At 42.2% G+C, this 22,777-nt stretch overlaps 1 protein-coding gene across 2 annotated transcripts in view; it reads right to left on the reverse strand.

Moving 5' to 3' along the window:
• The window catches only part of si:ch211-200p22.4 (phosphatidylinositol-binding clathrin assembly protein), a 59,058-nt gene that overhangs the window by 28,657 nt on the left and 7,624 nt on the right, over positions 1 to 22,777 (reverse strand). For both annotated transcript variants that reach the window (XM_041030695.1, XM_041030694.1), the window contains exons 2-3: positions 14,163 to 14,305; positions 61 to 136 (exon numbers count right to left, since the gene is read on the reverse strand). In XM_041030695.1, coding sequence (XP_040886629.1) covers positions 61 to 136; positions 14,163 to 14,305 — 219 coding nt within the window. The remainder of the gene's footprint in view (positions 1 to 60; positions 137 to 14,162; positions 14,306 to 22,777) is intronic.

The following is a 22,777-nucleotide window of genomic DNA, read 5'->3' on the forward strand; positions in this document are numbered from 1 at the left end:
TGAATTATCTTCACAGGACTTTTGGAGAGTAAAACATGCATTAGTGTGGGTAAGCTTTACCTTGCAGAGCTCCCTTATCCAGGAAGTTGTGCAGGTTAAACAGAGTGTTTCTGGAGGCCAGATACTGGATGAAACGCTGAGATAAGAAAGACACAGAAACAAAAGTGCATGCTGTGTGAAATTTAGTTCTGAGAACTGTTGCTCCAAAATGAAACAGAAAACAGCTGGACATTGTTAAAACACATGAGCCATTAAATAATTTCAATTTACTGCTGTTAAATATTTGGTATCAGATTTTCCTGCCTGAAATCTGGGTGGAGTTTGTTACTTAAAATTTGATGGATGAATTTCCAGTTACTTTAAATTCTCCATGGATTTGTTGCATTTCAGAGAAAAAGTCTTATCTGGATCTTGAAATTCGTCTTGTTTTACGTAGGTCTGTAACTGCGGGGTTGCCGGTTTGATTCCTGGCTGGTTGTATTTTAAAGACAAATGAAAAGACAAAATTAATCGACACGCAGATGGACAGATGGTTATGGCTTGTGCTCATTAGCCAGCAGCTAAAAAGGAAGACTGATATGATTCATCACTGACATGAAGTTAAGTCTTTATTAAAATGCAGCACACAGCAATCTCTGCTGTGACTCAAACATTTAATCTCCCAAGATGTTTAAAGGCCCTGTGATGATTAAATAGTAATTTTATGTTTGTAGAAATTGTCTTTTCTTGTCGTTTGTTCCAGTTTGCCTTCCAGCAGCAAGGTCAGAGGTCAGCTACAGAAAAGCAACCTCAGAGCTGGTGAGGATTTAGTTTCGTTTCTAGCTCTAAAACACCAGCAGGGAGGAGGATTTAACCCATGTCTCACTATAGCTACTCCTGCTGCTTAAATGGTTTAACCTCTGCTGCTTGTATCACCTTAGGCTGGGCCCTCTATGTTTAAAAATTAACTTTTCTCCTGCTGTTTTTTTTTCCAGTCATTTATTAGGACAGAATTAGTGAGGGAAGACAAATGGCAAGAGGAAGCAGTCAGGAAAAAAAATTAATTAACCTTTGGGAAGAAGCAGACGAGTGGCAGCACAATATTGTACATTATTATGTAATAACCCCTTGAAAATGTTAATGAGATCAAATTAAGCTACAACTTAATGTCCAGACAGTGATGAAAAATGTCATCGCTATCATTTACAGGCTGTTTGACATCCCTGTTTATATTTCGAGATTTTTCCAGTGCTGTGAAACACGACAGAAACTTGATCCCTCTTTTACTTTCCCGTCCAACTCTTTAACAGCGGTTACTTGTTCGTTTTGATAAATCTGATGTCACTAAGCAGGTGCTGGAAGCTTTTTACATTCCATTTTCCGTCTGCTCTTTCTCCAACACCACCTTGCTTCACAAGTGCACACATTCATACTTTCACATCCGGGAGTAATGCAACCCCTATCTTTCACTGTTGGACACTGAGCAGCTCCTATAGGATTCTTCTCTTCTTTAAAGAGTTTTTTTTTTTTTTTTTTTTGGCTGTGTTTGAGAGCGCCTCAACGTTAGATATTAATGATGCGGAGAGCTTTACTTATTCACTTTCTCAAGCCCAGAATTTTCTGGCTGGAGCTGGAGATTCAGACCTGTGGGAGGACTACAGTCCCTGGGCAGGTGTTGGTAGCTCATCCATATTTTCAGCTAACTGACTACATCTGCTTAGCAGAGACGGGCACTCAAATTTGCGTCAGCAACTAGCGTTATGGAACAGCACTGACTTCAGACAAAGATAAGTAAGGCACAGTTGAACAACTTAGTGTGTTGTGGTCAAAAAAAAACAAACCCAGTCTCAGCAGTATTTATGCAATCTGTGTTATAAGTTATAACCTCTGAATTTGAAGGACTTCTTGTGTTGTGTGAATAATGTGGAAGAAGAAGACACCAACTATTTTCAACTGCATATGCACCTGAAAAAAACATCTACACAGGTGCGCTAACTCAGCCTTGAGCTAACGGCACCACATACAGAAAAGTGAAAGTGTTTACTCTGTAATGCTTTGTTTAAACAGTACTTTGCTATTTGTTTGATATTATACAAGTGTCTTCACGGCATGTGGTCTCTGGACTGGCAGTACCTGCCAAGCTGTGTGACAGGTTATGAAACAGGTTAGATTGCTTCATTAGTCAAAAGATCCTACAGCATGCTGCCATTCACTTGCTGTATTTTACCTTCTGAAATGTGGTTAGCTAGTCGTCTGTTTATCTAGTACATTTCTGCTCACAGGTGAATCAAATTTTATTGTTTAATATGATATGAAAGTAAGAAGCTAAGAATCAGCTTGAGTCTAAAAGTAGAAAATAGCGTTTAACTCTCCATCTGCTTCTGTTTACTTCATCACACACTCCAGATAATATTTTTGGCCTCGTGATCTTTTGTTAGCCATGGACTGTTTCAGTTACTCTATGGTGTGATGAAGTTTCTATATTTATCCACAGGTACAAACATTTTACAACTGAAAAATTCAGTTCGAAAATTACGAGGTTATTTTCCACAATGCCATCTGCTATAAAATTTCTAGAAATATTGTTGCTAGGTCAAACTGTTAGGGAGGCTGGAGACATGATATGATTTCTGAAATGACAAGACTTGACACTTCACCTGGACTCTGTCTCTAAAGACTGGACCTGAAACTGTATTTCGTCTGTTACAAACGTCTCAGCTATCTCGCCTTGCTCACATCGCCGAATAACAGAGTGCAGTGCAAGTCCTGGCCATCGTCCATGGTTCTAGGAACTCGTGCCTCAGGCTTCCCAAAAGCATCTTAACGTTAAGGCTGTCTCTGTCCAGCTGACTTAAAATGATCTGAGATTTGCCAGTTTGCCAGTTCCAGATCTGGCAGAGAACCAACCCTCACTGGCTGGTTGGAGCATCTAAGAATGTGTGTGTATGTGTCTGTGAGCGCAAATATGCTTTGGGGCATGTGTGTTGGATTCAGCAGCACTGACACATTTCCAAGGACTCTGGGACTGTTTAAAAAGGCATAAAGAATTTGATTTTGTTCTTGTCCTTTTCTTGTGTGTATGCTTTCTTCATGCTGTCACATGTGGGGATTCAGCTTCCATCTGTGGATAGAAATTTAGTGCCCACAAAGTTAACCACTGATTTTAGGGGTTAAGACTGTTTTTTTGTCTTCTAAATATCATAACGATTGGATGGACTTCCATGAAATCTACGTACGTTCATGTCCCCCACTGGATGGTCAAACTCCGGTGATGCCCTGACTTTTCATCCAGCATCACAATCAGGCCAAAACATTCATTTAATTACAGTCCAGTCAGCCTCAGCTGTACTTTGCATTTAGTGCTAATTAGCAAATGTTCATTCCAGCACACTAAAACTAAGCTGGAGAACATGGTAAACAAACACAACCTCTCAGAGCTGCTAGCACGGCTGTAGACTCCTTCTTGTTGCTCGATAAGTGTCTCTAACAATTAAGCGATTAATTCCTGCAGATTTTCTGCCAATCGACAAATGAATGTGTTCAGAAGTACAGCCTATGTGCTCTCAAGACTGTGACAAAGTATGAGGATATATGAGAAGCTATTTTGACATTGCTTGACTATGAGTTTAAAGGGAGAAAATATTATGTTTTACAAACTGAGAACTGTGTGATGACTTTAGCATTCTCCCTGTGTAAAAAGGAACCCGGGTTAAGAAGAAACTTAGACAAGATGGCCACAGATAAAGAGAGGAAAAGCAAGAGAAAGAGTGCATAAACTTCATAAGCTCTCTTTCTCTGCCTCTTCTTGTGTGCCGACTGCTCTATCCCTCATCAAAAGTCCATCTGACAAAAGCCTGAGTTCCTCCCGCAGCCTCAAATACAAAGGCGGAGGCAGACAGAACCCACACAAAATGCATGGATATAGTTAAAAAGGAGAAAATCTATAAAGGGGCAGAAACACTCGGCGCAGAGAGAGAAACAGAGAGGGAGACTCAGAAACCCGCTGAGCCCTAGATTATTCAGCGAAGACGTTCCAAGAAAAAGACGGCGTTCTGAGAGGAGATACAGATTTTGAGAAAAGGTGCAAGAATAGAGAAGAGGAGAGAATGAGAAGATGTACAGTGATACGGGGGGGTTGAGACGGAGAAGACGGTTCGCTCAGCTTGTCAAATAATTCATGTTAGCATATCGGAGAACAACCTCATGTATTATTGATACATTTAGATCCTGGCTACTCCCTGTCTCTCTCACCCTCAACAGTGAAACGCAGCTATACATAGAGCTACCAGCATCCAGCTTTCACCCATCTCCTGCCTTCTTCCTCCCTCTCTTACCCTCTGTTTCTTCACCTCCCGCCTCCTTCCACGCCTCGCTCTCAAAAGTGCACAAGTTGGTGGTTTCCGTAGTAACCAAACACCATGGCCACTGGACAGACCTGAAGTGTTTTTTCTTTTTTTCTGTAGTCAGGTTATGTAGAGGATAAGCAGCCAAGACTGGAACTCTGTAGACTGCTGCAGAATTTCAGCTACAGCTGGATCAGAATCTAAACGAGTCCTGCTCAACAAAAATGATTGTTTAAAATGACCAATTAAAACATGACATGAGGCTGTATATGTGACTGAAGTCTGAACTTCTGGCCAATGAAGAGCCCCTCCCTCCCCATGCAAATTCCTACATCAAAAAGGTGTTTGGGGGATGGGATCTCAGACACCATTAAACCACCTGACAGGCACTTCAGACATTTTTAGGTAGTTGCCTCGTTAATCAAAATAAAATCCTGCCTTTTCTTACTTTTCATTTTTCTACCCAAAAGGAGGTAATGAATGGTAAATCAAGGCTGAAATCTGAACTGCCTCTTAAACACAAGCACATAATCTGCACTCACTGACTTCAGATCGTTTTCATCTCTCCTCCCTCTGGCATTAAAAAAAACAGTCACAGACCAGCCTGGTTGGTAAACATGAGCTGTGCTCGGCTTGCTGACGTCACATTACATGTTATCAGAGAAGTTAAAACAGTTACCGCTCAGCCCTCTTGGACCTGCCAGTGTGTACAAAGACCTTATGAAAAACATCTTCTTCCAGCAGAGGAATTATTGATCGCGGCAGTGAAATTCACTGTTAGCTTTCACAGACTGAACAAACAGCTGTGAGCTATTTGGGATTCACTGTCTTGCTCAAGGACACTTAAGCAGGGAGGAGGAGGGTCAATTAGGTTTAGTTATCTCCAAATGGGGGTCAGGGAGTACACAGGGCTATTCGTTTTTTGGCTGCAGCGCGCGACTTTACATTCTCTCGAAAACACACACATGCACAAAATCGTCAGAACTGACTGCAAACCCGAGTTCCACTGAAAGGTGATGACTCACACGAGAAGAATGAGTCGTGATCGGGCTGTGTTGAATGAAAGCAGCTCTTATGCAAGCAGAGAAACACACAGACGCACACACAAGGAAACAGACGTGTGGACAGATTCAGACGTGTGTGTACACACAAACGGCACACAACATACACGCACAAAGCGCCAGGCCTAAATCCTGCCTGGGATTCTCCCCCCCTTTTCTATTTCTTTCTCTCTCCCTCTCCTCCTCCTCCTCCTCCTCTATCCTACGTAGTGTTTCTCCTCCTCTTACGCAATCAACCATTTAGCCCCTGAATCCAATCTAAGTGTGAAAGAAACAGAGTCACAAAGAGACACTGAGCGGGAGCTGAGAATATAGGATTAAAGAAATACGTCTACATTTAAACATTCGCGAGTGTATATCCAGCTTTGGCAGTACGTTTGTGTGTGTGTGTGTGTGTGTGTGTGTGTGTGAGCCTGTGCCTACAAGGTGACAAGGCTAATAGTGTGTGGGCTCCCGCTCTCAGGGGAGCAGTTGTGTCTTGCTGGTGGATGAGTGTGCCTGCGAGGTCAATGATCTAGCCAAGCAACATGAGTCATCATTTGAAACACTCTCACACACACACTCGCGCGCGTGCCTGTGTGTGTGTGCGCGCGCGAGTGTGTGTGTGTGTGCGCGTGCGTGCCTGCACACACACGCACGCACACACACACACACACACACACACACACACACACACACACACACACACACACATACACACACACACACACAAAGAGTGGGCATTGGTACAGTTTTCTCCCTACAGTGGTCGTCATGTTTACTTGTACACAACTGACAGAGAGTAAAAGTGCAAAGACTCAGGTAGTACAGATACTCCAGTGTCTACATCAACCAGCATCAAAATCAGAACCAACTGTGTGAGAGATGTGGTCGACTGTCTACATCTCTCCTTTATATGGCCAGAAAGTTTCAAATGGTCATTTACAGTAGTATAATAAATATACTTTTTAGCTTCCTCCCTAATCATTTGTGACTGTTTATTACAATCCAGTAAGTTTGAGAGCTTAATAACTAAACCAATCAGAAACCACATTCCTGAATAATGAGCATCACCAAGTACTCATGGGTGTGTCATAACACACAAATGTTTGACTTGATAAAGAGTCATTAGGCTTCAAACGTCTGATAAACATATTAGAGCAGACAGAGGTGTGTTCTTCTCTTTTGTTTGTTCACAAAAATCGAGCTTACAGTCGTCCACTATGGTGAAAATCTGAATCTGAAAGACACAACTTATGTTTTTGTTCAAAATACATTTTGTTGTTCATTCATAAAGATCAACATCCTGAGGAGGAGCCATGTCTTCGTCAGAAACTCTGTTACCATTATATCATTACGTCACTTTTAACTGGAGTTCAAATGCAGTGAAACAGCAAAGTGAAATGTGTTCAGTGCGACTGTACTGAGATGTGGCAGCAGCAGAGCTAATTACAGTTCTACTAATTAAACCAGGCACTTGAAGTGAGGCAAGAGGAAGGAGTAAAACGACTTACTTTAACAGGCAATACATTTTAGAGTAAGTGTTCAAACGGGGAGCAAACATTAGACGACATGCTGCAAAAACAAGGTTATCATAACACCAAAAAAAAAAAAGAGGTATTATGCAGTATGTTGCCCCACATGACCAGACACTTTCAGGGTTGGGAAATATGGGCTTTCACGATTTCATGGAACATTAGGAGCTGCACTGTAGTTTGACCTCTGAACACTGTCAGATACTTTCCTCCCCCAGATGTACAACACATTACGGACTGAACATGAAGCAGATATCAGCGCTGCTTTGCTGTATTTAAATTTAGTTCAATTTGGTTGAACATCTCTAGCAGATGCGTCAGATTCATTTCCTGCATTGTTCTTACCACAGTCACATACACCCCTTCAACATGTGGAGAAATCCAAAGCTTGACAAACCTGCCACGCCTGCTTACGGCTGCTGATAGGTCATCGGACAACCGCTGTTCTGGGGAGGGGTTTAATTACAAATCAAATCAGTAATGTGTCAGCAGATACTTCAATCAATAACCTGAATCAGTATTGAAGACAAAAAAAAAAATAGATGCAGACATCCTGACTGAGAGAATCTTTATTGAGCAAGTTTCTGGATGACTGAGCCTGCTGAGCCCAGTAGGATGGCCACACACACACAAAAACACACTTTACTTTCACCTATTGATCACACAGATGCAGCCAATTTAGTGGAGTTGGAAAAACTTGTTTATCTGCTTGAAGGAGCATAAGAGACTGTGTGGTGAGTGTGTCAGCTCATCATGGGTCACCCAGGAGTTTTTACTTTACAGATACGATGTGAGGGCATCAAAGACAAGCACACACATACACACAAACAAACACACACAGCTCATGCACTGTAATATCTGCCTCTACACTAATCATCTTTATGTTTTCCACACCAGCAGCTGATAGGAAGCACATGTGTAGTGACTCTGTGTGTGTGTGTGTGTGTGTGTGTGTGTGTGTGTGTGTGTGTGTGTGTGTGTGTGTGTGTGTGTGTGTGTGTGTGTGTGTGTGTGTGCGTGTGTGTGCATCCAAGCTTGTCAGATTATCACAAGTGACCCCTATTAGAGTCAGGGTGACCTCGTGCACACATACACACAAATAACATCCTCCCTGCCCCTGCTCCCTGTGACACAGTGCTTGAATCAGCATTTTTCTACTTTCTTTCTGTCTTTTATTTTCCCATTTTTTCCTCTGTTTTCTTCCCTCCAGTCCGCCGTCTCTTGTCCAGTCAAATGTCCGTCTTTCATGATATCTCGTTTACCCTACCCTTGCTTAAATCTCTGCCTCTTCTCTGTGTCCTCGCTCTCCCGAAGGAGGCGAGGGAGCGTAGTGATGAGAGTGCTTCAGTGACGTCGGTGAAACAAATGGGCCGTTTGCTATCTGGGACACTGGTGTGGAGGCGAGGTGGGTTGGGGGCGGCGACTCACACTGCAACTTTACACTGCCGTTAAAGCACACAAACGGTGTTGTCTCTCACACACACACACACACACTTTACTGTTCACTCCCTCCCTCCCTCCCTCCCTACATCTCTAAGTCATGCACACACGCACACACACACAGAAACAGGAAAGCGACGTGTCCTGCTACCATCAGCACTTTCGCTGGTGTCCTCGCCAGATCGTCCCTGTCTCCTCTCATGTCCTTAATGACTCTCGCACTGTCTACTCTCTCCCTGCTTTTCTCTCTCTCTCATCCCCTCCTTCCCCCACCATATCTTTCTCTCACTCTCTCAATACACTCCATCCTATTCCTATATTCAGTTTTGATGTACAGAGGCTCGGCGCTCTATCCTGATTCCCGATGCTCTGAGGTGAAATCAATCAGACTGTAATTTTCCCGCACTGACACTTACAACTATCCTGTCCGGAAGAAGAAAGGATGATAGGTGGTGTTTTTGAGCACTTGGTGTCCTTGAAAACAAACCTCCCAAAAAGGGTTTCACAGGGCCGTGTTATACTGTACCTTGTGGTCTGGCAAATCTTTGGGTTGTGACATTCCTGGAAGTCACAGTACACTGAGGAAAAACAGAAAACTATGAGGGCTATTAAAAAGGCTATTCATCTTGGAAAATATTTAAGCCTGACAGGTTAGGGCTGCGGTGGTTTGATTTTCTGCTGTGTTCGTTTTGGAATTTATACGGCGTTTATTCTTAGTTACAGAACTAAATTTGAGGGGAGAAAGTGTTACCTTCTGCTGATTCTTCCATCCTGCAAAAACACCCCTACATTAGTCAAATCGTAGGCATTAAGATAACTAATGGCTGTAAAAATCTCTTGAGCTGTGGACTAAACAAAAGAGTCACTTTCTAATGTAAAAGCTGTGCAGTAAATACCAATTTCAAAAGTCTGTGGTTGTGCTCAAAGTGGTGCTGATTCACCTACATGGTCATTTGTATTAGCTAAACTAATGAAGTGGACACAGGATTGGGAATTCAGGTCTGTCAGTCGACCACTTTGTTACTATAAATACATTGCCATGAAGTTCTGTACATTCTGACATTCACGTTCTCTTGATGATGAGGCCTGTTGAATTTGGTGATCCCCAGTTTTTAGTAGTGTAGCTGAAGTGTACTTTCGACCCAGTGTTTCTCTTTGCTAATGCTATTTTCTTTTTGGGGAAACTGTTGTCTTTTATTTTTGAAAGTTTTGCCCTCATAACATTGTATAATTGTGAGTGTTTTTAATTTAGCCACTGAGTCCCAGGCTTATGAAGAACCTCTGTATGTTGCAAAATCCTGTACAGTGAATAGTGCTTATTGGAAACCAAGCTTAACAAAGCATTACCACTAAAATATCTCATTACATAAAGTAAACGGGGGGATAAATCAGTCTTAGAGAGTCAGTTTCAAGAAATACTGGGAAAGAAATTCAGGTGGATTAAGTGTCAAACAGCCATCTGTAGAAGTCCTTTTATCTTTTCAAAAATCTCTGACTTCTATATGGCCCCGTTTCTACCTCTTACTCGAACACTCATTCCTTGTACTGTCGCCGCCTACATCTTTCCCCCATTCCTGCGACTCCATGAACAAATGCCCCCTCCTCCTTTTCTCCCCGGAGTGCTCACCTCCTCTCTATCTTTGTATAGCCTTGTTCAGGTCTTGGGTGGTCAAAGCATCAAACACTCTCAGGAGAGAGACCCAGCGGCCTCCCTACAGGGGAGAGAGAGACGAGCACTGTGGGCTGGGAGTGAAGAGGTGGAAAATGGCTCTCCCAGCCATTGTTTGGGGTTTCCTGCTGGATTGTTTGTGGTACATATTGGCGTATCATACAAAGAAGAAGCACAGGCGCATGCTGACAAATGATAACAACTGAGACAATGGCTCGACAAAGAGCCAGCACTAAGCACTCATCACACCCAGGCTGAAGAGACATTTAAAAATTAAACATCATGTATTTGTTAGTCTAAAGATCAGACTAGTGCCTGGTTTGCATCCGTCTGCTGCCATGAACACCCAGAAGCAGATAGAGTGAGCTGCGGTGGCGTTTGTTTGAGATGTGCTCTTAAAGTGGCTTTGTAACAGCACAAAAGTGAAATCATGATCAAAGATATTGACTGGCTCTTGGTCGCTCATAAGATTCAGAGTATCACCGGGGAGTGGGCCAGGATTGCTTCTTGGCAGGGAGGAAAAAACTGGAGGTGAAGAACTGAATGAGGATCAATACTGGCCTGTCAACTACTCCCACGCCCACATACACACACACACAAACACAAACACAAACACAAACACAAAATGCGCTATTACTCTCATCATGATTTCAAGCCTTTTAACAAATATGGCAGCTGAGGCAAAGAAGAGATATTAAAACTTAATTCACCTGCTATTTGCTCTGAATGGCAAATTCCCACATTCGATTTGAAAGCACGGGCTGAATATATTACCAGCAACAGCAGAATAAAATGGGCTGCATTTAAAACGGTTGTATTTTGCTGACATCCAGACCAACTTACAATGAGTGCAACAGCGCACTAAATTTAAATATGCTCAGATATTACAGTCTGCTGCTTTACATTCAGCTGTTGACCACAGACCTGCAGGAGATGGAGAGCTAGAAGAAGCAAAACCTGTTGCAGTCTTCAGTCTAAACTACACGATTACTACCTCCTCCTTTCCTTACTTAACTCCTCATTTTCTTTTTTACCCTCACCTTCCTTCCCAACCTTCCCCTTTGCTCCCATACCTCACCCTTTCCTCCCCTCTTCGTCCTTTTTCTTCTGAACTTCTCTTACTTATCCAGTACCAAATATATTGTGATGCTGTAATTTTAAAAACAGTTAAATTTGTCATTTTGGGTCCAAAAAATGTGTATTCAGTTTATTTAACAAGAAGTATTCAGTTTTTCCTGTTGAGCTCCACACAGAGTCCTTGGGAGACTGGAAAACTGTCACTGAAACCCAGACAAATTAAATTATTTAATTCTTAACAGCTCTTTAAGGCAGGGTGACCCGAGAAAATAATGTTCCAGGGTGAAGCCTTCATCATATCAGAAGTGGGCGACACTGATGGGCCAATATCTGACATGTAACATGACACACATCAGCTTTCTGAGTTAACATTGTGAATTCTGATTGAACGTTATCAAACATTCTGACATATCTGTCCTTACAATGAAATTACGTGACAAACGGGTGCACCAGTCACCACAGCTTACATCAAGGCGGCTGTGTGTGATGTGCACGCAGCTACTCTGATTCCACGGAATGTAAATGTTCTTTGCTATCAGCGCATTTATCAGACATAGTACAAGGCCATCTTCAGTGCACCAGCCAAGCTGGAACCAGTCAGCGTGTTGATCTGAAAAGGAATGTACAGTCTATTGACCCCAATTCTGTGGGTCTGTGGTTTCTAATTTTACGGCCAGATTTCTCTCAGCTCTGACTTTAATGGATGGGACGGCCATGAGGGAGCAGGGACACCTGGCCACTGAGCCTCAGTCAGCACCACTGTCCTGACAGGCCTGATGAATGCAGGCTGATGAGTACACACAGTTGTTCTACTACACCCTGAAGCCTCACTCTGTGGGGCAAGACCACAAATACAGTGCTGCAGCATGCTCTGGGTGTGTCTGTATTAGGGCTTCATTACTGTACATCACATTTGTGGCTCCCATGATTCATAACCACTAAACAGCAGCATATTAACACTGCATTTTAAATGTTCATCGCACTTGAATTATTTGTAACATTAATGCTTTTCATGGCTCAGTGTTATTAATTTGGAGAAGAAGATTACTACACAGCAACATGCACATTTTAGATCCACAGCTTTACTAATGCAATTGCTGCTGGGCAATGTGAAACATACAGTGTAGTGACATGTCTTAATATTGCTTCTGTTCTGAATCACAAAAGACAAAAAGATGCTGTTAATTACTTTGGATTGTAGACAATAACATTATGGAAACATAACATCATAAAGCTATATTAATATAAAAGACCCCCCTTCCTTTTAATTTTGTTATTGTATGCTAGAATTAGATTTATCTTCCACAACAGACTGAACAGATCTCTGAAGACCTTTCTAAGAGCTGCTTGTCAGTGCTGCAGAAATGAGGAATTAGCGCAGTGTTGAAATCATTGTTAACTGACTCTAGGTGAGACATCAACATCAAAAAGGTTCAATCTGACAATGACAAGAGATAAATCGGCTACGGCTTGGGAATAACCTCTAAACACTTCCTGCTGCTCTGCAGTGACCTACTTCGCATGGTTCGGTTTATCAGAAATGTTGTGGGAATTTCCACAGCTTGAGCAAACATTTAGCATGGAGTCATCTGATGACCTGCTGTCTCTTTGAACCGTGTGTGAGGTCTCCACTTATATAAGTGTCTTATTATTCAAGATGGCAGTTTGTCTCCAGTACACCTATACTTCCAGAATACTATTTAATTTTGGAGTGCTTTGACTAATTTTCCTTAAACACCACTTTAGCCGCAGTGAAATCAGACAGGCTGTTTTTAAGGCGTTAGTGAGTTTAAAGACTTGTTTCATTCACCAAAACACAATGATCTCACACCCAACTCTTCCTCTTTTCTGAGGACGTTTACATTAATGCAATAAACAAGGAAGCAACAAAAGGAAGTGTTACGTAATATCTACACAAGTGATCCTGACTGAAAAAGGAAGTAATGCTTCCCTATTTTAAAGGAAACTGAAAGGAATGTGGCTCAGGGCGTGTCAGCTTTTGGGGGTGTTTGACCATCGTGTGTGTGCGTAAGGGAGTGTATTAGTGCACAATATATACAATATTTATACTGTGCACGTGAGCTTAATTACCTGCTATACATAGTCTAGGTATCAAAGGTTTTATGTTATGATTGAAGAAAATATGTCAAAGCAAAGCAACACAATGTGCTTTCACTGCCTTTTCATAAAATACACACTTAACACTACACCAGCACAGTGAGCTCCACAAATCCATCTGAATATCAAAGCATATTCTCATGGAAAAATATATTGTGTTCCTTTACATTTTAAAGGGACTGACTTATGAATAATTAATAGCCTACAAACTAGAGCATTAATGTAAATGCAGGCTACAGTAGCTTATTTGATGAACAAAGTGCACTCCACTTCTGTCAGAAATTAATAAAACTACAAAAACGAAACCACAACTCTATCGAAATTAATCTCGCCTCTCTCTTTCAAAGCATGCACTGCATTGTTGCATATAAATTGAGACATTTTGCTGACATGGTCAGTGATCAGACCTCTTCATGCACACAGTACAATGACGGGTAAAATTCACATTTAATAAAATCCAAAAGTTCTCCCGAACATCGCAGGGTCTGCTTGAATTTCAATTTCCAATTATTGTCTTTAAAAGTCTGCAAATCTATGGAGGGGCAGTGTTATTGTTCCAGCTTTTAACCATGTTTTTATTAAGTTAATTTATTTGATTATTCATTTGCTTCTGTCCTTGTCCCCCATCTTGCTTCCAGCTTGTACTGAGCTAATTAATTTATCTGCACTGCACAGCTATTTCAATTATTCACTCCACATGTCCAATGTGTATGTCCTCAGTAGCTGCACACGCCATTTGTATCCCATACACATTAGTCACCCTCCCACCCCTCCCAAAGTTGATCCTACTGCTGATATGGACCTGATTTAAAAACCCAATGTGTATGTTTGTATTTATGAGACTGGGTTGAGTAATAATTTAATTTATCAATTCAGTCTCCAGCGACCCCCCCCCCCCCGGAAGGCTTTTGTTTGTGTGAACGTGAGCGTGTACATGTGTTTGTATGTGCAAGCCTCCTACCTCGTTGCCGTACATCATGAGGTGGTGGGTGGTGATAAGGGCTTTGAAGACCACCACCCAGCTGGAGTTGGCCGTGCGCTCGAACAGCGTGTCCGCCAGCTGGGGAATGTTCACGTTCATCTCATTGGTGCAGTGGATCAGATCTGGGCGAGGGAAAATAGACGCACAAAGAAAGAGAACAAAGAGAAGGAATGAATAAAGCTTTTAAAGGTTTTAAAACCTTGGTTGGTCGACGACGATGGTAAATGGCTTTTCATACAGAAAAATGCAGACACACTGATCTACCAAGGACAGACAAACACCGCACACACACACACACACACACACTTCAGCTGAATTCTTAAGTGAACTAAGTGTAAAGGACAGCTGCTGGCTGCAGAACTTTTTCCAACCTCATCCTCCTCTACAGACTTTCACTCAGCTCCACCAGCTCCCTCTTTTCTCTTCTCTCGAAACAGAAGTTCAGGTGTCATTCATTCACTTCCCCCCGGAAAAAATTGAAGGAAAAATTGAACCTTTGGGCACCAGAATGTCAAGACACACAGCTCGCAGGCTCAGAAACTAGAAGCAAAGAGGGCACACTGAGATGCCATTTTGCTGTGACATACACGAGTAAACAAGTGTAAGTCTTTTACACTCTGAACCGTGAGAGGACATACAGCATGTTAAAAGTGATCTTTCCGTTCATGTTGAGAATTTTATCGGTCTGGATTGTATTTTTAAAATTGTCCACCACTTTATCTGCTAGCTTCTGTATTGATTTACATGCCTCAGCCTGGCATCAGTTTCTTACAAGGACACTGTTTTTATTCTCCTGTACCAATGTGCAAGGTAACTGGTGCATGCATTTAGAAAAAAACTAAATTAATGTGTTTCCTTCTGCTCAGTATGCAGAATAAGGAAGAAACAAGGCAAAACCATGTGACCGAACAATGACCAGATGTTGCATGGGTTTTTACAGAACACACTGACATGAGCATTATATACTCACTACTACTTTATTAGGTAGACCGGTACAATCTAATGCAATCCACTACAGCATAGTATCTAATAAAGTACCTAATAAACCAAGTAATGAACCTAATAAAGACGTGGCTGTATGTATATGCATACATATACACATTTATAAGCTGGAGACATCTCACTTTCAACCTAAGATATCTACCTCAGAGAAGACAAAAGACTTTTAACACAAATAACACCGCAGATCTTATCGAGCTATCAAAGTTAAAGCAATGCATAAAAACCCCTTTAATTTACTGCAAGTCAACTTTATTTCAGTGGTGCCTGATACGATCTGACCACATACTAACAGCTCGTCCCCGCCTCACTGTTCTCACCACTTTAGTTGAGATTGATTTGAATTGATTCTTGCTGAGGTCCCCTCAGCTTATTATAAAGACTCAGTGTCTTCACTCACAACATGTAACACCACACAGTGATCCTCTCAAGCACAAACATCAATACGGGCACACATGGCTAAATTGATCACTCACACCAGATACCAGGGGCTTTTTTTGTTTCATTTCTCTGGCGTCCTCCACCCCTTTCATTCCTTCACCTTTATTTCCATCCCTGCTCTCTCTCTCTCTCTCTCTCTCTCTCTTTCTCTCGCTCTCTCTCCCTCCATCTACCTCATCTCCCCATCCTTTGTTCTTCACCACAGGACATTATGAGCTGCCGGCTCTCACACCTGGTAACTACGGGAACAGCTTCTCATTAGACGACTGGAGGACTGTAGCGGGGAGAGTCCCGTCGGGAGACTTCATCATCATAATCAGGTGCGCAAGCACGTACGAGCATGTGCAGGTGCACACGCTCATTCAATAAAGCTCCATCTTCGCTCTTTCCTTCACTCACTTAACACATTATCTCCCTCAAGCACTTGCCCACACACACACACGCACGCAAGTGTACAGCAACAAAACACAGCGGACTTCAAGTCCAGCATTATTCTCGATCGTTTATTCAACATGGCACCTCTCCCACCTCATCTCTAACACACACACAAACACACCAGGCGTTGGGCTATTTAGTCAATACAAATGAGTGTGGCGTAATGTAATACAAAGGTACATTACAGAACAATATATCCACTTAGCTGCATTTACTGGTGTGAGTGACAGCCAACCAGAACAATTGCAGTTTTCAACACAGAGAGTGGCGGCTGGATAAATCACAGGATTTCAAGCCTATTGGGAGATGTTCCAGTCATAAGCATCAGCATGTTGAATGAGTCTTTTAAACACCAACCTTGCTCTGACTGTCTGCCTCACCTTGTCTTTCTGTCTCTCTGCAACTCTTTCCCCCTCCCACTGCATCCTTGCATGATATCACGAACACTGATTAGAAACAATTAATATCGTTGAGCTGGAAAGTGGCGTTACGAGCGACTGGCGGCTTCGTTAATGAATCAGCTGTCTCACTGCTATTCTGTTTTCATTCTGTCCAACCCATCTCTTTTATTTCTGCTGCTACCTTTTCTTTTTTCCATCTGTCCATCTCACCTTTTTAACAGACCTCATGTTTTTTCATTAGGTCTTGGCGGGGGGTGGGGGGGGGGGGGATGATGGAGAGAACTAAGAGAAGGACTGATTAGGTCTGCGGGGACACACACGCATGAGCGTGTATGTGTGCGAGTGGTAATGTAAAGAGGGTACATGTGCTGACTTAATCAGGCAGAGTGGAAAGCATTAGATGCCACTGATCCCAGACCAGGGCGAGAGAAAAGGGCAGGCGAGGCAACTGAGGCAAACATGGGGCAAATGGAAGGAGACAGTAAGAGAGAGAGAGTGAGGGAGGACAAGAGCCAAAATGAGAGTCAGAAAGAGGGAAAAGCAGATAAAAAGAGGGAAAAAGACGAGTGACTACGAATAGAGGAAAGGAGAAAGATACAGACAAACGAGAAGCTATAATGAGACATGAGAGACATGAGTTTCTTGTCATCCAGACAATTTGCAGGAATCCACACACACCTCAAGAAGCCTCCTGGCCTCACTTTATCTCTCCTGTTTCCTGAGGTGGCCCACAGCAGAACCAGGACTGGGGATGTTTTGTTTTTTTTCTGAGCAATTATTCCGACCACAAATGGAAAAATGCACATTTACATCTACCAATCCTTAAAGGCAAGACTGACCAACGCCTGATTGTTCTGCAAGCAATTACCTGCACAACAGCTGCACAAGGAACCTGACCCCGCTAATTGGCACCGACACGTTACAAGATAGTTAAACAACAGAGGACTGAAGCGGTCGGTGTAGGAGAAAGCATAACACAATGTCAAAAGTCTGAACTCACAACAAGCATACTTTCAAAGCTGAGGTGAGGGGTCTCGGTGGGATCGTGAAGCTACTGTAAGGATTTAATTAGTGTCACTTTGTATAAGGTTAGTACTGTTTCTATACAGGGCTGGGCAATATGGCAAAAGGTAATTTAACAGAACAATCATTTACCGTTCTTATTGTTATTTTATTTTATTAATTGTTAAACACCAGAAATTCAAGATAACAAAAAACAACTTGAAATGTCTCCTAAAAGTTTTTGAGCTTAGATGAATTAGTATATCAAGTTGTTTTTAAGTGCAGTGGAAACAGTGAATAATACATGAAGCATGTGACTGAAAAATCCACTTAAGAGACAAACAATAGTGGCAGACGAAAACATCCAATCTGTGTGGAGCAATGATGAGACTGTTAGGTTCGTAAAATCTGTGCATGAAATAAACATGAATGTCATATTTCCATCATGTTTTCCATCTGGTTTTTGTTCATTTGAAATGTGAGATCTTCTTCTTTTGCATTTACTTAATGGCCCACGAGTGGAGAATTTGTGCCACCAACTGTTTATCTGCTGATTTGCATTTTCTCTTACAGATTTTCTGTAAAAAATCCAAAATCAGAATTTTTTCATTTTAACGGCCCATTTTTCTAAAGCTCAGAAATTCTACTTTATGATTCTGGAAAGAAAGCTCCAGCTTCAACCCTCCAGCCAACCATTAAAGATCTGGGCGACTACCTGCTGCCTCTGTAGGCCTTCTCCCCTCCCTTGCACCTCATTTGTTAACCTGCCATCTCCAGAAGATTGTTGCTGCACTTTCAGTAGTGTGACTACCTAACTAAAACACTCACATACACATATGTGGGAGGAATGGCTGCTGAGTAAATGTGATCTCATTCGTTCACTCATTCATTCCCAACAGTGACCTCCTCTGTTCCCATCTGATCTGAGCTCCATTGTTCCTGGTCATCTGTTGACCTCTGTGGCCTTTGATTGAACCACAATAGACCAGAGACTTCCTGGTACCAAGGGACCAGTATGAGAGCTGGACAAACCAGACTCAGGATCTGATGAGAAAGTGTGATCTTGTGAGTGCACACTGGGACAAAGACAGCAATTTATCAATTATCTTTTACATGACTGCTGTTTCTGTGAGGTCATTTTGTCGGTTGTGCAAGTATGCATCTGCAAACCTGAACTTGATACTGCCTGTTTGTGTGTGTGTGTTTGTGAATGTGTGTGTGTGAGAGAGAGAGAGAAAGAGAGAGAGCAGGTGGTCAGATCAAGCAGAAGAAGAAGAAGGGCAGGGAGGAGGAGACAGAGATCACATCTGGCCCAGCTGGCTACCGTCTATCTGTGCGCTCCTCTCGTCTCCTCATCCACCTTTAACTCCCCCTATATCCACCTGCTCCCAGGCAACACACACTCACAAACACAAGCAAACACACACAAACTTCTGATTCTCTATCCACTTTTATCTCCTTCTTCATCTCCTCCGATCTGCAGACAATCTTGCTTCCTGTCCCTGCCTCTATTTCCATTTCTCTGTCTGCTGCATGTTTGCAAGTTTGCTTTACCACTATAACACGCTCACTTATTACCTATTCATGGCTGCCGTTTCTCTCTCTGGTCGTTACTTTGAACATCTTCCTTCTCTCCCTTTTCTGTCTGCCTCCTTTATTTAATCCATTTCAGACGCAGGATCAGCTCTCGTGCTGTACTATGACACAGTGGCGCCAAAAATGGCTAAAGAATCCCAACAATCCACAAGTATTTACCACGGTCTCCTCTACAATCTAAACCACAAAAGGCCATTATTGCTATTGATGAACACATCACGCTCTCTGATTTAGTGGCTTCCCTCCCAATTGAAGACAGTTTTCTTTTGACACTTGGGTTAAGTGTAGGGATTTTAATGATTAAGAAAAGATTGATTTACCACCTTTAAGAATCTAATTGGTACAGAACATGCTAATCAATAATGTGCAAAGCTGGCACATCTCTACCAGTCCTGGATAATTCAGGAAGCCTCCTGGTGGGACAGAACCCTGGGTGGGATAACCTTAAATAACTGGCCTGCAATCAGCTTGTCAGTCTTATCTTAACATCTTCTAAAACCTTGGCCAGGCATGAAGGGACAACAGTGCCGTGCTTTGTGTGCTTGACACAGTCCAATCTCTCTACAGTTAAACCCCTTCAGGGACCACCAAGGGCAGGTCAGGTTAACATTGCTGGAATTCCTAATGGAATGGGGCTATGTAGAGAATCTATCTGGAAAAATCTTGACACAGCTCTCTGATGGGACACATGACCGCCAACGTAACCACTGAACTTCTGAACTTCCTGAAAAAGATGCTATATCACCAGTCACTAATAAGGACGCAAAAACAAGCAATAACTTTGTACTCCAGAAAAGTTTAACAATTACTTAAGAAAATACTAAAAATAACAGTTAGTTGCAAACCTATTCACAACAAATATACTCGAGTATGTTCCAAACTTTACTAACCCTGCATGAAGATTGAAGAACTGATACAGAACTACACATCGATAAATTCTTTACGGATCTCACGGGAAATTTTTCCCCTTCGTTTCCTTCTCACCAAGGAGGTCAGAGGTCAACCACATTACAGAACACCTCTGGTGCTGGTAGTTCAACATCTTACTCAAGGACATTTCTGCAGGGTGGATACTTGCAGATAGGAGGGCTTGAACGTTAGTCATCTAGTTGGAGGACAATGTTTCTAACCACTCAGCCACCCTGCAGTTCCAATCACTCCACAGGGAACTGAGATTATCAAGGTTTAACAGCGCTAACTGAGCAAGGGTACCGCCACAGAGTTGACTGACCTTCATTCAAAATCTGATTCAAAGGTACTGAGTAACAGGGGGATGTACACACTAACAGACAGCACACAGATGAAAAGCCAGACACAGAAGGCACCGGGAGGAGTGCGGCCCCAATCTGTTAAAGATTAACACTCCGCAGTATCAGCACCTTGTCTGGCATGTACTAGTAATCTCTTTCTCTCCTCTGTCTGTCTCTGTCAGGGACTGCAGAAAGGGTTTGCCTCAAAAGAGGATTCCCCGTTCACCCCTCCCTCCTTCTTTCTTCCCCTCTAAAATCCCCTGATAGGAGGAGGCGAGAGGTGTGAAGAATTGTAAGAGAATTGTAAGCCTGCTAAATTTGAGAAAGCATCTTTTCTCTTCTTTTTCGGCTTTACAATCACAGTAAGCCAGCATTTCTTTAAAACCTCTAACAGTGCCTTTTGTAAACACGCTATAAAGAGTGGATGAATATGAATATGTCTAATTTTGTAGAGTCGACATGGGAAACAAAACTTTTCCTACACAGTGAAGGACACCCTCATAGTCTCTCTTGTCACATTCAGTTCTTTCTATGATTCTATTCTTTCCTGCAAATCACACAACAGAGGTTACGTCATTGATCCATATTTATGTTTATGCTGTCAGATGACTGCTCACTGCTGACTTGACTGAAGTGCAGCAATGGCAGCAGGAATTTGTGTTTGCTCTGCTCAACAGGTGGCATTTATGATCCACAACACAAATCATTTTATTCTCTTTTCTTATTACAAAATTGGAAAAGTGTCAATGACAACAACTAAATTCTGTTTTCTACTAAGCTAAAAGACAAAATTTGTAACCGTGGAGTGAAGGAGACGGCAAAACAGACCTGGATTGTGTCTCTGTGCCTCTCTACTGCAGGAAGCCGATAAGGAGCATTAACAATGATTTCACTGAAACTCTCGGGAAAACAACAACAGAGGAACTGCGCTTCACCTTGGTTAACAGGCTGCATTTATGGGCCTCGACCGACTCTCGATCAAAACATTCTGCTTTTAAGTGGAATGGAAATGAAAAAAGAGCAATGGTGGTCGGATCAGCGGTGAGTATCTGACAAAACTCTGAGTTTCTGCATAAGAATCTGTAAACAGAGAGGAAAAGTGAGCTCAGTGCAGGAGTTAGGTGGCAGGCAGGGAGGGAGGACGGTAGGAGGGATGAGATGATGAGCCAGGGAGGGAGACGAAGTAACGGAGAGAAAAAAGAATTAAAGAGGGGAGAAAGAGGGGGGGAGGATAGAAAGACAGTTTCACTGAAAGTTGGTCTATTAATAGACTAGCTCTGGTTCTATAGCTTTAATTCTCCCCTTAAGGTCTTAAATAAGCGCGGTGTCTCCTCTCTTTTGTGTCCCTGTCCCTTTTAGTCACACACAGAGACAGATAGTAAGACAGCGAAAAAGAGACAGACACAAACTCCCTCTCTTCTCCAAGTGCATGCACTGTTTTCATGAAGGGATTAGGGAAATCTTGTCAAGTGAATAGGATTGAAGTCTCTGCATGCACGTCTCGGAGAGATGTGTCTCTGCGCGAACGTCTTGGGGGAACGTCTACTGATTTCTGTCAGGAAAAAAAAAAAGAGTGACACCGACAGAGAGAATGGCAGGCAGACAGACGTACATGAACACAGGTAGAGTGCGGGAAGAAAAACAAGCAGTTGAACCCAGCCAAAGGCTCCTGAGAGAACACGGCTAAAAATAAGCCGACATCAGAACGGGACGGGAACAGAAGCACTGAATGTTCCCAAACACTCGCACACAAACACACACACACAGACAAAGCCTATTTAAAACCATGTACCATCATTACCTAATACACTAAATGTGTATAATAACTACGTAGTAGTGCTCCCCCTGTATAGTTTAATTTGTGTAGGCGAAGGAACAGTGTGATTTCCCTTGAGGACGACATTTAACCCCAACTAGTCCAGTGCAGTTTCCCTGTGTAAATAAAAGTTAAATAAATAAACAGCCTAATTCTTAGTATGCTGATGACTGCACTTCCACATCTGTGACAGCAGATGCTAAATAATAAATAACAGTCCTACAAGCACACAAGTGTGTTAGCCCACTTGCAGTAATATACAGCATAAATTAGCGAAGAGCTAGCTTGAGGCTTGTTTTATCATTATTGTTGCTCGGAATAATATAAGATGTACATTCAACGCCCATTTTCTCTGTCTTCCAACATGAGAAATCCACATAAACAATGATTTCTTATGATTCAGCTTTACATCTTCAAAATGTCTGCTTTTCAAAGAGAAGGAATCAGCCTTTTGTGAGCTTAATGACAGGAGGTTTTTGATCTAATTCAATGATTTATGTTTTAAGACAAAGAGGTTCAAAATGTTCTCAACATTTCTAATTGATTTCTGACAACTGCAGGAGAACAAGTGGAAAATGCTATCTTTAAAAGTTGCTATGGGAATATGTTCAAAGTTTATTGTTTATTTACACAGTCAGCTGAGTCATTTGCTAT

Source organism: Toxotes jaculatrix, chromosome 23, assembly GCF_017976425.1.
Source record: "Toxotes jaculatrix isolate fToxJac2 chromosome 23, fToxJac2.pri, whole genome shotgun sequence".
NCBI lineage: Eukaryota > Metazoa > Chordata > Actinopteri > Toxotidae > Toxotes > Toxotes jaculatrix.